The following is a 15,386-nucleotide window of genomic DNA, read 5'->3' as shown; positions in this document are numbered from 1 at the left end:
AATTTCGCGACCTGTCCATCTTATTCGTCATGATCTACTGAGTTCAACCATGCCATTATTTTTGTCTAATTTTACCTCTAACGAAAAACCCTAAAATAGAGTTCAAGAACCCTAAAATGGTATCTTCATGGATACATTTCCAAACTTCAATTAACCATCCAGAAACGATCAAAACAATGAACTAAATTCAAATATATGATTACATCGTGCTAGATATGCGTGTATGATGAGATTTTGTTAAGTTTTTGTTTGTACAAACCGTGAGCTATGGTGCTCGATTATTTGAGTTTCAAAGCTTGAAACTGATTTGAATAGGTTCAGTGATGCTCAGAGATGATGTTTGAGTGTTTAGTTTGGATTAAAAATGACTTAAACTGAAAATTCGAATTTCAAGTTTCTTTGAAAATTTCAAATGTGTTACAAGTGAGTTACAAGCATAGGTTTGGTTCTGATTTTGTCTCCCTTCATTGATGAAGTGTTCTACTTCATTTATAGGCAGAGAAGCACTTAAAAACTAAGCTAAGAAGCAATAAGTGCTTTGTTGAATTTTTTAATTTTATAATATATCAAGCTTTGAATTCAAGCAACCATGGCTTGATTTTTCCACTCTCTTGCTCTTAGGCCTGCTGTACCAGCTCCTTGTGGCAGAGTTTGAATGTTTCTTGATGACTCATGCTTAAGATCCAAGCTACATAACATTATCCTTCCATTTCTTTTTCAATTTAATCTTAAATGTAATAAAATTAAACCAAAAAAAGAAATAAAATGTTATGGGCCTTAGGTTGGTCGTGGGAGGCCCTTAGCATTGTTGGAAGCATGTTTGAATCATAGAAACTTGGTCTCTTTTGGAAAAAAGACACTTTTGATCAATGTTGATTTCATGCATTTTCCCAAAAAAATGGCCAACTTCAACAAGGCATAAATCCCTCAATTTTTATCATATGAAGGAGTTCTTGTACTTTTTAGAAACCCCAAGATGTCCTCTACAAGCCACTTTGGAAACTTTTTTTTTATTTGGAGAAGTTATCTTGATGTTATAGCCTTTGACAAAAAACCACTTTTTGTTGACTTTGAACCTGTAATGTCTTGGTTCATATTTTCCAAATGGTGAATCTAATGACCATGGGACCAATTGCATTTGAAAGATAATTGAATTTCCTTCAAAATGAGCTTTGGTTGAAATTTTTTGGATGAAGGATGAGAGAGTTATGACCAATCAAAGTTCAATTGACTTTTTAGGAAAAAACCCTAATTTTAAAACTTAGGGTTTTGTTGATTTTTTATCTTTCCTTGATGAATTATGATCAACCAATGATCAAATGATGAATCTTTTGACAAAATATGGATGTTGACAAAAAATTTCATTTTTGACTGTCTGTTGACTTTTCGGTCAAACTGGTCGTCTGTTGACTGTTTGAGCTGTTGACTGTGCGTCTGAGCGAATTGAAGTTTGAAAATTTTTATGGTGGTACTTTGAGATATATGGAGGTCCATGAAATCCATTTGAGGTCTCAAAAACTTGTTCTCCTGAAAAAAACAAGAAACCCTAGTTAGGGACTGTTCGTGTAGGAGACAGTTAAGCGTACCTGATTTTTGTGCAGTGCTGAGTCTCTGCTAATCATGTGATATTCAGAAGACTTCTAGAACAAAAATCATGGAATTTTGAAATGCAAAAGATTGATTTCATTGATGGTACAAAACACGGAGAATTGTACTGTCAGCGGGTTTGACTGTCAACTGACTGTTCAGGTATTAATGTAGCAGTTAAAGTGAAAATTCAACAGTTAAAGTTAATTTTTCTTTTTTTTGTTTTTTTTTGTGCTAATGGTGAAAATTTATTTACATGAGTTGTTAGAAAAAACACAGACATAATAAATAAATAATATATACTGTATGCAAGTGAAATTAGCGATAATAACCCTGAAAAACATTTAATGCAGAGAAAATAAATATTTAACTGGCAGAAAACACACAAAAATATTATCTTAATAATTAAACAACAGTACGACAGATAGTACGACATTTAATACTGACAGTACAAATATTACATAATATAATGAACAGTACGACGAGTAAACGGTACGTTATTAAAAAATAAAAGATACGACAAACTTTAAGAATGACGATTAATAACCCATGCTACAAATAATAACATATAGATGATTGGGAGTGTAAACAACCCAGGTCCACATTTTTCAGGACTATGCAGACAGAAGAAGGACATGATTACCACCACGACGGTGATGACCATAAGAAAACACGTTTCCATCCGCTTCGCCATTTTTGCCGGGGAAGAAGAGAGAATGAATATGAAGTAGAAATTTGAGATATGAGTTAGAATTTGATGTGAGATTTTATGGAAAAAATGAGATGTATTTATAGAGGGAAAAGAAAGATAGAGACGTTGGGGAATGAAGTGATTCCGTACAAAAAAAGGAAAATTTGAGTGGTAGTAGGATTTGAAAGAAAGTGTATGGTAGGGTTTGAAAAGAGAGATGTATAGAATAAAGTTAGGATTTGATTTTGAAAGAAAGAGATTTGAAAAGAAAGGAAAAGATTTTTGAAAATAATAGAATATAGTACAAAAACTAGTGGGAAACAAAAGTTAATAATAATTTACTTGTTGCCAGTACAGTCTGATTGCCCGGACTCTGCGCCTGCAAAAAGATTTAATTCTGTACCAATCGCGTCAGTACTATTTATCTGCAAATAAATCTCAAATAAACAGCGTGTGTGAAATGATAAACAGTAATTGGCGTTTGTGTAAGAATAAATTCAACAGCGAGCCAAAATACCGTATAAGAAAAATTCTAAAAACCGAGTATTCATAAATCAGGATATTTATGGAATAAAAATCCAAGATCATATGAAACTCTTAATTCTTAGATAGGAGTCTTCTTGAAAAAAGATGCGGGCAACTTTTGGGGTATAACAGTAGCCTGTCATCTTGTACTTGCTTCTGATCTTATGTTTGTAGATACAACGTTTGAATATCAGATTCATTCAGCTTGGTGCAGAGCATCTTCTTGTCTTCTGACTTTGAAGTGCTTCTAGCGTGATACCATAAGAACTTCAGTGCTTCTGCTTCTGAACTCAAGTTCTTCTGATGCTTCATAGACCATGTTCTGATTCTGCTTGACCTTCTTCTAATGTCTTGCGAGAGCATGTTCTGATGTTGCATACTTGAACCTTCTAAGTCAGTGCTTCTTGCGCTGAATTGTGCATACTCTTTATATATTTCCTGAAATGGAAAATGCATAGGATTAGAGTACCACATTGTCTTATACAAAATTCATATATAATGTTATCATCAAAACTAAGAATATTGATCAGAACAATACTTGTTTTAACACCAGGTTGTTTGGAAAATTGGCTTGATGCCTTTCTCATTGTATTGGATATTATATATAATAGTGTCGGTAATTACAATTCATAATGACTATTACAACTCATAATGACTAATTTGCTATCCTTTGAAAGTAAATTATTCACAATAAATACAAGGATTATTTCCTGATTAACATCCCCCCTCAAATTGATGCGGCTGGTCAAGGAGCATCAATTTGCTAACAAGAAACTGATGTCGTGGACGTGGAACAACCTTGGTAAGAATATCTACAACTTGCCACCGAGTACTGACGTGAGGAAGTGATATCATTCGATCATCGTAGGCATCACGTATGGAATGACAAACAACTTCTATATGTTTGGTGCGTTCATGAAAAATAGGATTTGCAACAATTTGTAAGCACTTGTATTGTCAGCAGAAAGTGAAGTTGGCTCTATTTGGGGAAATCCAAGTTCAGACAAGAGACCACGAAGCCAAAGTATTTCTGAACAAGTAGCAGACATGGCATGATACTCTGATACAGTAGAAGATTTAGAAACTCTCGTTTGCTTCTTAATTTTCCAAGAGATCAAGGAAGAACCAAAAAACATGCACCAACTAGTGATAGAGTGATGAGTATCAGGAAACCCTGCCCAACCAGCATCACTATAAGCACTCAAATTAAGAGAAATTCCAACACAAAAGAATAATCCATGGTGAGAGGTTCCCTTTAAGTAGCAAATTATACAACGAACCGCAGCCAAGTGAAGATGGCGAGGAGAATGCATGAATTGACTTACTTGTTGAACAGCAAAAGATATGTCAGGGCGAGTAATAGTCAAGTAGTTAAGGCTACCCACAAGTTATCGGTACAATAAGGGATCAGGCAAAAGATCACCATCATCACGGTGATATTTAACATTAACCTCAAGAGGAGTATCTACCGGATTAGCCGTTTGGAGACCGACCATAGAAATCAAATCCGTAGCATACTTATGTTGATGGAGAAAGATTCCCTTCGATGTAGAATGAACCTCAAGACCAAGAAAGTAATGTAGATTACCCAGATGATTAGAACCAGTAATAACCATATCACCAACATACAAAAGAAGCAGAACAATACCCGCAAATGTACTATGAATAAATAACAAGGAACCATACTGACTCTGAGTAAAGTAGAATCCAAGTAGAGTGGAGTGGAATTTCTCGTACCATGCTCTAGGTGCCTGTTTCAAACCATAAAAGGAGCGTTTGAGCTTGCATACTCCTTTAGATGAATAGAATACTCCTTGAGATGGAGTCATTTAAATATCTTATATCAGGTCACCATGAAAAAAAGCATTATTCACATCCATTTGATGAAGAGACCACCCACTAGAAGCAGCTATAGAGATGATCGTGTGAATATTTGTCATTTTGGCAACTGGTGCAATTGTCTCATCATAATCAATTTAATATTCATGTTTGTTTCCTAAAGCAACCAAATGAGCCTTGTAACAGTTGAGGGACCCATCAGAATTCAATTTCCTAGAATACACTCATTTGCAACCTATAGGTTTGACATCAGGAGGACAAGAGACAATATCGCATGTGAAATTCTCTTGAAGAGCTTGAAGCTCTTCATTCATTGCTTTTATCCATCGAACATCTTTAACAGCCTATGAGTAACAAGTAGGAATAGATATGCTAAAGAGTGTGGCAGTCATAGAAGTATGTGAGGAATCATACCTGTTGGGTGAATATCTATCTGGTGCACGAGATATTCTACCAGATCGTCGTGGTTCAACTGGTACAAGATCAGGTAGCGGTTCAGCATCGGGAAAGGGCGTGGGAACCTACTGTCTGTATTTTATTACATATACATGACCTGGTTCATAACATTCTATAGATTGATGCATAATAGAAAACTTAGGAAGAGTAACAATATCATTAATGGCAGGAGAAACACAAGGAAACATAAACTGATTATAAAAAAATGTCACATTCCTAGATATGCGAAAACGATGGTTAAAGACATCATAACACACAAATCCCTTATGAGAGTGACTATACCCCATAAGTGCACATTGAACAGATTGTGCTCCAAGTTTATGCCTTTCAAATGGTGGTAAGTGAACAAAATATACACACCCAAAAGTATGTAAATCATTATAATTAGGCTGAATTTTAAAAAGACAAAAAAAAGGAGAATAGAGATCAATAAACGTATAAGGAAGACGATTGATCAAGAAGACAATTGTGGAAATAGCCTCCACCCAAAATCGAGGTGGTACAGAAGCTTGAAGAAGTAAAGTGCGTGTCACATCAAGCAAATGACGATTCTTGCATTCTGCCAACCCATTTTGTTGGGGGGTACTGGGACAAGATCGTTGAGATAAAATGCCTTTTGTTGAAGAAATTCCTAAAACTCACGAGACATGTACTCACCACCAGAGTCAGAGCGGAAATTTTTAACACTTCCATGAAATTGAGTTTCAACATATGTCAGAAATTTCTTAAACATCGAAAACACTTCAGATTTAGACCGAAGAAAATATATCCAAGTAAAATGACTATAATCATCAATAAATATGACAAAATATTTATAGCGAGCATGAGAAACTACAGGAGACATACCCCATACATCACTATGAATTATTTCAAAACAAGAGGAAGCTCGATAAGCACCAGACGAAAAAGGAAGTGTTTTACTTTTAGCCAATTTGCAAACAGAACATGATAGAGAGGCATTAGAAACAACATTCTTATTTCCCAAAAAACCATTTTTAAATAAATGAGACAAAACAGTAGAGTTTGGATGACCCAATATTCTATGCCAATCTTCTTAAGAACTCAAAACGTTATTACAAGCAAAAGATAAATGATTAGAAATAAACCGGAGTGGAAATAATCTTCCCACTTTAGGCCCCTTCGGGATCACCTTCCCCGACACCTGTTCCTGCACAAGACAACCATCACGTGAAAAATTTATGTTACAATTGTTATCAACCAATTGACCCACAAATAACAAATTGGAAGTTAGTCCAGGTGATACAAACACCTCCCGAAAATCAAAGTTGAGGTCACCAATATTACTGATAGAGAGAGCATTACCATCGGCAATTTGAATTTTCTGATTACCATGGTAAGAATGTAAATTTTGCAAGTATTCAGAAGAGCCTGTCATGTGATTGGATGCACCAGAATCAAGAAACCATGGGCAAGAAACATTCGAAGACTTACCCTGAATTCCTAGAGATGAAAGAGCGGAAAGTACCATTTGTGGAATCATTCTAGGTTGTAAAGTTGCACCATTAGATGCATTGGTAATGGAATGACCAGTTGTAGAATTTGTAGTTGCATGAAATGCCTGCACCGAACATTGTGTTGCTCGTGGAGGACGTGTGGGACAATCAGATATAATATGACCTTGCTGCTTGCAATAATAGCAGAACTTTTTATTGCAACTCCGGGAAATGTGGCCAAATTGTTTGCAAGAGAAACATTGAACATGTCTCATATCACGACCTTTACCTCTACACTGAGTAGCAAATGCAACCACCGTAGGCTCAGAAACAACAGCTTCATAAGACATGGTTCCTTGAGTAGCGACGTTGTTCCTCTCTGAGAAGTTCACCAACACATGTATCTAAAGAAGGAACAAGATTCCTGTTCAGCAAGGCACCTCTAACAACTTCAAATTTTGGACAAAGTTTCATAAGAAATTGATCTCGCCTACTAATGTTGTAAACCTCCTGGACATCCGCAAGAGAACTCTTAGGAACATCAGCATGTATAATCGCAGAGTGTTCTATCCACAAATTCAAAATACCAGAATAATATTCTTGAACTAACAAATTACCTTGTTCGTAATTGGTTATCTCTAGCTCCAACTGGAAACGTTTGGCCGCGTTGTCCTGATTGTAAATACGCTTTAAATAGTTCCACATTTCTCGAGCAGTGGAAAAAGATCGCAAATTATTAATCATCTGAGGATCAATAGTACCAAGAATCCAAGTGATAATTTGAGCATCTTTGATTTCCCATGCATCTAAATCGGTTGTCTCTAATGGTGCCTTAGAAATATCGTCCAAATGACTCCATAATCCCTTCCCTTTGACATACATTCTGAATTGAAATTCCCAAGCCGAATAATTTTTACCGGTAAAATTAACACAAAAAGGGCTTTTCTCATTTTCTATACTCATTGTTGGAACACTAAAACTTTATAATAGTGTTTTATCACTATATAAGATAATGTACCCTTCACGTGCAACACACTATCACACTGCTTGATATACTATTATTATTATTTAAACTGTGCAAGTGCTTATAATATTAACCAAAACAAAGAATGAAGTTACCGCAAACGCACAGTACCGCCACACATAAAAACACCAAATTGGAAATTGAGTGGCAAATTGCAAACACCAAATCACGATTACCAAGCAGCACCGAACAATCAATCAAAGACAAAATCACGATCAGAAGACAACACCAAATCAGGAAACAAAGACGAAATCAAGAGACGGTAACAAAACTCAGTATTCGGAAGCACAAATGATCAATAACCTAGAATACCGTAAAGAATTACGATCTCAATTCTTTAAATCAAGAATCACTGATATAAAATCAAGAGACTGCACAAAACCGCAAACAGCTACGACAACTACAATCAAGGTTTGGAAAAATAATTACGAAAAATGTGCAGAAACAGAAGAAACAATTCCAAGAGCGAACCAATGGGGTGTCGCTAAACAAGGCCAAGATAACACAATTTTCACGGGTTAAGTTTGATCGAACCTTCTGATACCATGTCAGGAAAATTGACTTGATGTCTTTCTCATTGTATTGGATACTATATATAATAGTGTCGGTGATTACAATTCATAATGACTAATTACATCTCGTAATGACTAATTTGATATCCTATGAAAGTAAATTATTCACAATAAATACAATGATTATTTCCAGATTAACAGAGGTAATCGTTGAGCTCTATTTTAAATAAATAAAATAATAAACAACATTTAATATCAGTTGGTTAAACAGCCGAGGGAATAGATAATTTATATTGCAATTAAAATTTTAATAAAATGATGGTGCCATTTTGCTTCTTAATAAAACAGGTAATTTCAGGAGATGAGAATCAAAGCTCAAATCCCGAGGGATAAAATTGAATTTAAAAAAAAATAAAATGACACGTTCCAGGGCATTAGACCTCAATTTTTATATGGCCGAGGAGAAAACTTTATCACAAAATGATTTATTTGTAGTAGTGTTTGTTAAAATTTTATCTGTATTTTGTACTATTTTGTTGCGTCTGACTATGTTTAGAAATTAAATTTAAAGAATGAACTTGTGAAATTATGATATTTTGAAATTTTGTAATTTTATAGGTGTTGTGATTTTTATAGAGACTGAGTCATTTGATGCGACTGATTTGATAACTATATAGTTTTGTTATAGAAACTGATTTATTCAAACAAGTTATTCGATTTAATCTGATTTAGTGACTAGTGATTCAATAATTCGACCAATAAACGAATGACCCATTAATCTTACCGGTTTGATAATCGGTTCGATTCGGAAAACATTGATATTAAGAGACTTTAAAATTGCAGGGCACGTTATAAAGCCAAAAAAACATGTCCAACTTCTAGGGTATGGATAGAAAAAGGTTCCATTCTTTGGGCATTATTGGGCCTGAAATCTACATGAGGTTTTTATTTATAAAAAAGAAGTGATAAGGCTATGATAAAGGCATAATACATCAGTCAATAAAAAGGGGCATATCAGAAAATGTATTTAATATTTTTAGTATAATATTGTGAAGTCCAACCAAATCTTCTTAATATAAGAATAGACATTTAGCTTTTAACTGTCTCCCTTTAAAATGATAAACCCATTTCCTTTCCTGTGGTCTATATATTTCCTACACATATCATTGTTTTTTTTGTTGAGCCTCTTGAATAAGAAACACATCAGGTCCAATATTCCAAACCATTTTCATCAATAGTGTGCTCTTTTGTTTCTTCTCTTTAAACACACTCTAATGGAGCCAACACTTGTGAGCAACAACAAAAACAAGAGCAGCAATGGCAGTGGAAACTTTGACTTTGAAAAGATTATTAGTTGGTTTGAAGATGTATCTAACAACACAGGCTCGGTTCAAACTGAGATATTAAGCAATATTCTGAAACAGAATAATGGTGTTGAATATCTGAAGAAATGGTTGGGGGGTTACAATATTCTAGAAATGGAAGCATGTGCATTGGAATCCCTTTTCACTTCTTTGGTTCCTATTGCTTCTCATGCTGATTTTGAACCATTCATTCAGAGGATTTCTGATGGAGATACTGCTCCTTTACTCACTCGGCAACCTATAACCACTCTTTCCTTAAGGTCACGTTTTCATTTCTTCAAGTCTTACACTTTCTAGAAAATTTGAGATTCATTATAGTTATCACTTATCATTCACCTTATCTTTATACATTATTATATTCTAATCACTTATTATTGACCTTATCTTTATAAATCATTATATGCTAGTTTGATTCTGCAACAAAAATAGAATCAAACATCTAGTTACAATTTTATATAAAAGCAATATATAATTATTCTCTCAAATTTAGATATTTTTGTTACTGTTATTTGGTTAAACAAGGGTTTGTTGGTGACATGGAAATATCTTGTTCCACGTTAATATTTTTGTGGTGGTGGTTTTACAGCTCTGGAACAACAGATGGGAGGCAGAAATTCGTACCTTTTACTCGACACAGTGCTCAAACCACGCTGCAAATATTCACTTTATCAGCAGCTTATAGATCAAGGTGTGTAACATTTAATCAATCTTTTAAATTAGTTATATTTTGTGTGTTAGAAAATAATAGTTACTGGATCATCAGGTTACCACACATTATCTAAAATTAATCACAATTAAATTGTAGTTAACCAAAGTCTGGTAAATTTTTTTGTCAATGTTAAACTTTTAGATAGGGTCTCTGAATATTTTATCATTATTGAACCACGACTAACATGTTAAGAGTTTCAAAAAATTTAAGACGACTCTATTTAAACCTAGTAGTATATGGTTTCAAGCTTTTTATCATAATTTTAATAGAGACCAGAAAAGCTTGAAAACTTTGTGAAAAAAAATCAACTTTTTAGACCACTAATTTAAGTAATTTGGACAGGGTTTATCCCATAAGAGAAGGAGGAAGGGTTCTTGAATTCATATATGGTAGCAATTGTTTCAAAACAAAGGGAAATTTAACAGTAGGAACAGCAACAACACATTGCTATGCAAGTGAAGAATTCAAAACCAAAAATCACAAAGCAAAATCATTTAGTTGCAGTCCACAAGAAGTAATTTTCAATGGAGACTACAAACAATCCACATACTGTCACCTCCTCCTCGGCCTCTTCTATTCCGATCAAGTAGAATTCATCACCTCGGCTTTCGTCTACACCATGGTGCAAGCATTCACAACATTCGAAGAACATTGGAGAGAATTATGTAATGACATTAAAAATGGCACACTTAGTTCAAGAATTAAGTCACCAAAACTCCGAGATGCCATTTTGGAGATAATAAATTCTAAAAATGGCCCAAATACAAACTTGGCTTCAAAATTAGAAGGGTATTGTGAAGAGCTGGAGAAAGTGGATTGGTTTGGTTTGATTCCAAAGATATGGCCAAATGCAAAGTACATGTATTCAATAATGACAGGTTCTATGATACCATATTTGAAAAAACTTAGACATTATGGAAATGGGTTGCCTATGATTAGTGCTGATTATGGATCAACTGAGAGCTGGATTGGAGTTAATGTTGATCCTAGTTTGGATCCAGAACAAGTAACATTTGCTGTTGTTCCAACATTCTCTTACTTTGAGTTCATACCTCTTCATAGAAATAAACAAGATAGCTGTGATGATTTCTTTGAAGACAAACCTATTCCACTCTCTAAGGTTATTGTTGGACAACACTACGAAATTGTACTCACTACTTTTACAGGTACTATTATTCTTTCTCCTTTCATACATCTATTTTTATTGTATAAAATGAAGTAACTTTAAATAACTTTCATGATTTTATTCCTATATGATAAAGTGGAAGTGTTTATTTCTTTAAAGGTTTACATCATTTTATTGAAGAAAAAAAAATATAATTATCAATTAATTATAAAATCTTGTCAAATACTTTTTTATAAAAAAATACTCGACAATTACATTTCTATTTATTTTCAGATAAATTATTTTTTAATATCATTTATAAATTTCTGAAAATAAATATTCACACACACACACACACACACACATATATATATATATATATATATATATATATATATATATATATATATATATATATATATATATATATATATATATATATATATATATTAACTACACTATTAATATTTTTTTCTGTTGTATAAAAAATTAAAAAGTTTTATAATTAATAATAGAAAATTACAAAATGTTCACTGCATAATAAAGTAATTGTATTTGTTTTATTGAATATCTACAATTATTTCATAGATAAAGAATGATAATTTATTATCAATATAAAAGTTTTAAAATGAATTTAAACTATATTTTTAACATAATAATGTTAAATAGCATGACATTGATAAAACATGTCAATTCTTTATATATTATAAATAACTTACAATTTATTTTAATTAAAAAAATTAGTACAGCATACTTAAAACTAGAATCCACAACACTCATTTTTGCTCCATTATTTGTATATGTAATAATCATTAAACTAATAATAAAAAATATAAGAAGAAAATATTTAAGAATAAATTGTTTTTATTAAAATCTCATTTTTCTATTTTTAATTTATATATATTTTTTGTTACAATAAACTAGATATTTATTTCTATTCATTCTTAAATTAAAAATTCATATATTTGACTTTTTAAGATTTGTAACACGTGGAATAGAACTTTACACAATGTTTGCAAGTGATAGGAATGTAAAAGGAAAGAAAATAAAAAGAAACAATTTTAAAAGAATGAAAGTAAATGAAAGTGAATGGAAAGAGAGAAGAATGTTTAGTTGTTTGTTAGAGGTGAAAATGAATAAAAAGAGGGAGGAAGGAAAGATGTGTAAATACACAAAGACAAAATTGTCCTTAAATAAAAATACAAATGTGATTAGACAACAAATATTTTTTATTTGATACTAAAAATAAATATTTAATAAATATTAAGTATATATGAAATTTAATAAATTAAAATCATTTTATTGATTTTAGAAAGAATTATGTGAATTTTAAAGAAGAGAAATAATATATTGTCACTGTTCATATTAAATATAAATTGTTTAGTAATTTAATTTTTCAAAACATTATGGCCATTTATGTCATTTCAACTAAAAAGCAAGGAATGTTTCATTTTCCGTCCAATTTAGGAGAGATTGTTTTTTAGTGGATCCCACTCAAATACTTTCTTTTCTTTCCTTTATGACGGCAATTCAAACAAATGAATATGGAATATTCTTTGATCTTTCTCTCCCTCCCCTTTCTTTGCTTCAAGTTTCCTTGAAACCAAACATAGTGTAAGGGGCAGGGTCCCAGAAGTTTATAGTTTTTTTTAATCTCAGAAGATATTTATAGCTATTAATTTATAAATTGAGAAGAGTATTATTAAAATATTAAAAAAATTGAAAATGGCAGTCGACCTAATTTGATGTCCATATATAACAATAATAAACTGAGGTCCAGGAAAGTAACATGCTTTGATATGTCAAATTCAAGCTAGCTAGATTGCTACAACCTACAAACCTATTTTTTGAAGGACTGGGACCTATCAAGTAGGCAACTCCAGCTATTCATATACATAAATGTACCACATAATTTTTTTTTATTCATATGATTCATGATTTATTATATATAAAAATATAGTAATTAATTAGATATATAAAGTAGTTTAATTGGTTCAACGTGTTAATTAATTGAGGTAGATGAGTTTCTTTTGTTGTTCAACAATCTTCAATATACCATTTAATGTTTTTATTCAAATTATTGATTTTCTTCTTCTTGATAATGTTATTGTTTCGTACATATCTCATATGATTTTGTTTAGATAATTTACCGACATATTTCATGACAAATACACATCTCAGATATTTAAGTTATCCTTTATATCACATGTTGGTGTATACACACAAAAAAAAAAATTCTGATTAATCCACCGGTAAAAGCTCAATTACATAATGTGAATTTACAAATGTTATTGTTAATACTCAAATAATTGGTTGATTAATCCTGTTAAGGACGTAATCCAATATTTGACTAGTGTCCATATCTCTCGGTACATGTCCTAAGAATCAGAATGCGAATGCCAAAATATCAAATTCATAAATTGAAAAATGTAATTCATATATATTATTATAATATTTTTTAAAGATGCAAATATTATTCATTGTGGTGAGAAAAACATTTTACCATAGTTGTATATAAATTTATTCGTAACAATTGAGTTATTAAAATAAAAGTTGAGTAAATTAATATAATTGTTAGTATTTGAACTTTTATTTTGTATTAAAAGATTTAGGTAATTTGATATCAAAAGAAAAATAAAGATTTAGGTCATTTTATAAAATTTTAAAATTAAGTTTTAAACATCTAGAATTTAGATATACCAAGAATTAGTTGATTCAGTAGTATTATTCAATTTATATTAAAAAAAAACAAATAAATTAGTGTTGTTTTCAAATAGACAACACTAATCAAATCTTAAATGATTTTAGTACCTAAAGTGTTTATCTAACTTTTGGTGAGGAATAGGTGTATTCAACTAAAATAAATATCTCTATCGTTTTCATACTTATCTGGAGGGAATTATTTTGACGTTTTCTGTATACAAATTTCAAAATTACCGACAAACTTAGTCTATCATCAAATCATACACACTTTATAACTATATAATATTATTTTTAACTAAATTTTTTTAATGTTTCAGGATTGTACAGATGCAGACTAGGAGACGTGGTAGAAGTGGCAGGGTTTCACAATGGGACCCCAAAATTAAACTTCGTATGCAGAAGAAAACTAATTCTTACAGTCAACATAGACAAAAACACTGAGAAGGATCTTCAACTAGTGGTAGAGAGAGGTTCACAGATTTTAAATAAATCAAAAGCAGAAATTGTTGACTTTACTAGCAATGCAGATGTGAAAAACCAACCTGGTCACTATGTTATTTACTGGGAGATTAAAGGAGAAGTTGAGGATAATGTACTTGATGATTGTTGTAGAGAAATGGATCTATCTTTTGCTGATCATGGATATGTGGTTTCAAGGAAAACAAACTCAATTGGGCCATTAGAACTTTGCATTTTGGAGAGAGGGACTTTTAAGAAGATTTTGGATAGTTTCATAGCCAGTGGAGTTGCATTGAACCAGTTTAAGACTCCTAGGTGCACTAACAATCATGTGTTACTCAAAATTCTTGACACTTGTACCATTAAAAGGTTTCATAGCACAGCTTATAGTTCAATTAATTAACCATGCTAGACTAGAATAGATTAATCCTTCTTGGTATAGCCATTGAGAACTTTGTGAGAATTTTATTATCTCTTGTCTTTCATTTTCAATTTTCTAATATTACGAGTTGCATGCTTATTCTATATATTTTCATTTTGATCTTTATGTGAGTGTATGTAATATCATGTTTGTGAAAACTAAAATTCTTTTTAGACCAAATCAATTGTGTTGAGTTTTTTCAACAAAATGGGAGGGTGGAAAGAAAGCACCAACACTAATTTTTCAAGCAAACACTTCTAAAATTTTCTGGTCTAATATTCTATATCATACAATTCTCATTAAGAACAAAGTTCTCAATTCTATTTTGAAAAAAAAAAAAAATCACTTCATTACCTTGTTTTACTTGCTATAAAAAAGGTACAATGAGGTAGCTATGTCTTTATAGCGTTAAGTGTGCGATGTTTAGGGTATTTAAACAATACGTAGACCTTGCTCACGCAAAATGGCAAGAAATTATATATGCATTTCTGTGAAAAAACAGAAGCTCCTCCTCATTGTATTTATAGAAACTTTCTT

General features: G+C 31.9%; 1 protein-coding gene across 1 annotated transcript; it reads left to right on the top strand.

Annotated features, from left to right (window-relative positions):
* Window positions 1–9,191: 9,191 nt before the first annotated feature.
* On the top strand, window positions 9,192–14,955 carry LOC131601693 (indole-3-acetic acid-amido synthetase GH3.10-like). Its single transcript, XM_058873559.1, has 4 exons — window positions 9,192–9,712; window positions 10,039–10,140; window positions 10,504–11,327; window positions 14,287–14,955. Exons 1-4 carry the CDS (start codon window positions 9,363–9,365, stop codon window positions 14,829–14,831), a joined length of 1,821 nt encoding a protein of 606 aa, XP_058729542.1. The 5' UTR covers window positions 9,192–9,362; the 3' UTR covers window positions 14,832–14,955.
* The last annotated feature ends 431 nt before the right edge of the window (window positions 14,956–15,386 follow it).

Source organism: Vicia villosa, linkage group LG5 (genome assembly GCF_029867415.1).
Source record: "Vicia villosa cultivar HV-30 ecotype Madison, WI linkage group LG5, Vvil1.0, whole genome shotgun sequence".
Taxonomy (NCBI): domain Eukaryota; kingdom Viridiplantae; phylum Streptophyta; class Magnoliopsida; order Fabales; family Fabaceae; genus Vicia; species Vicia villosa.
Note: the sequence above shows the minus strand (reverse complement) of the source record. Positions and strands in the feature narration are given on the sequence as shown.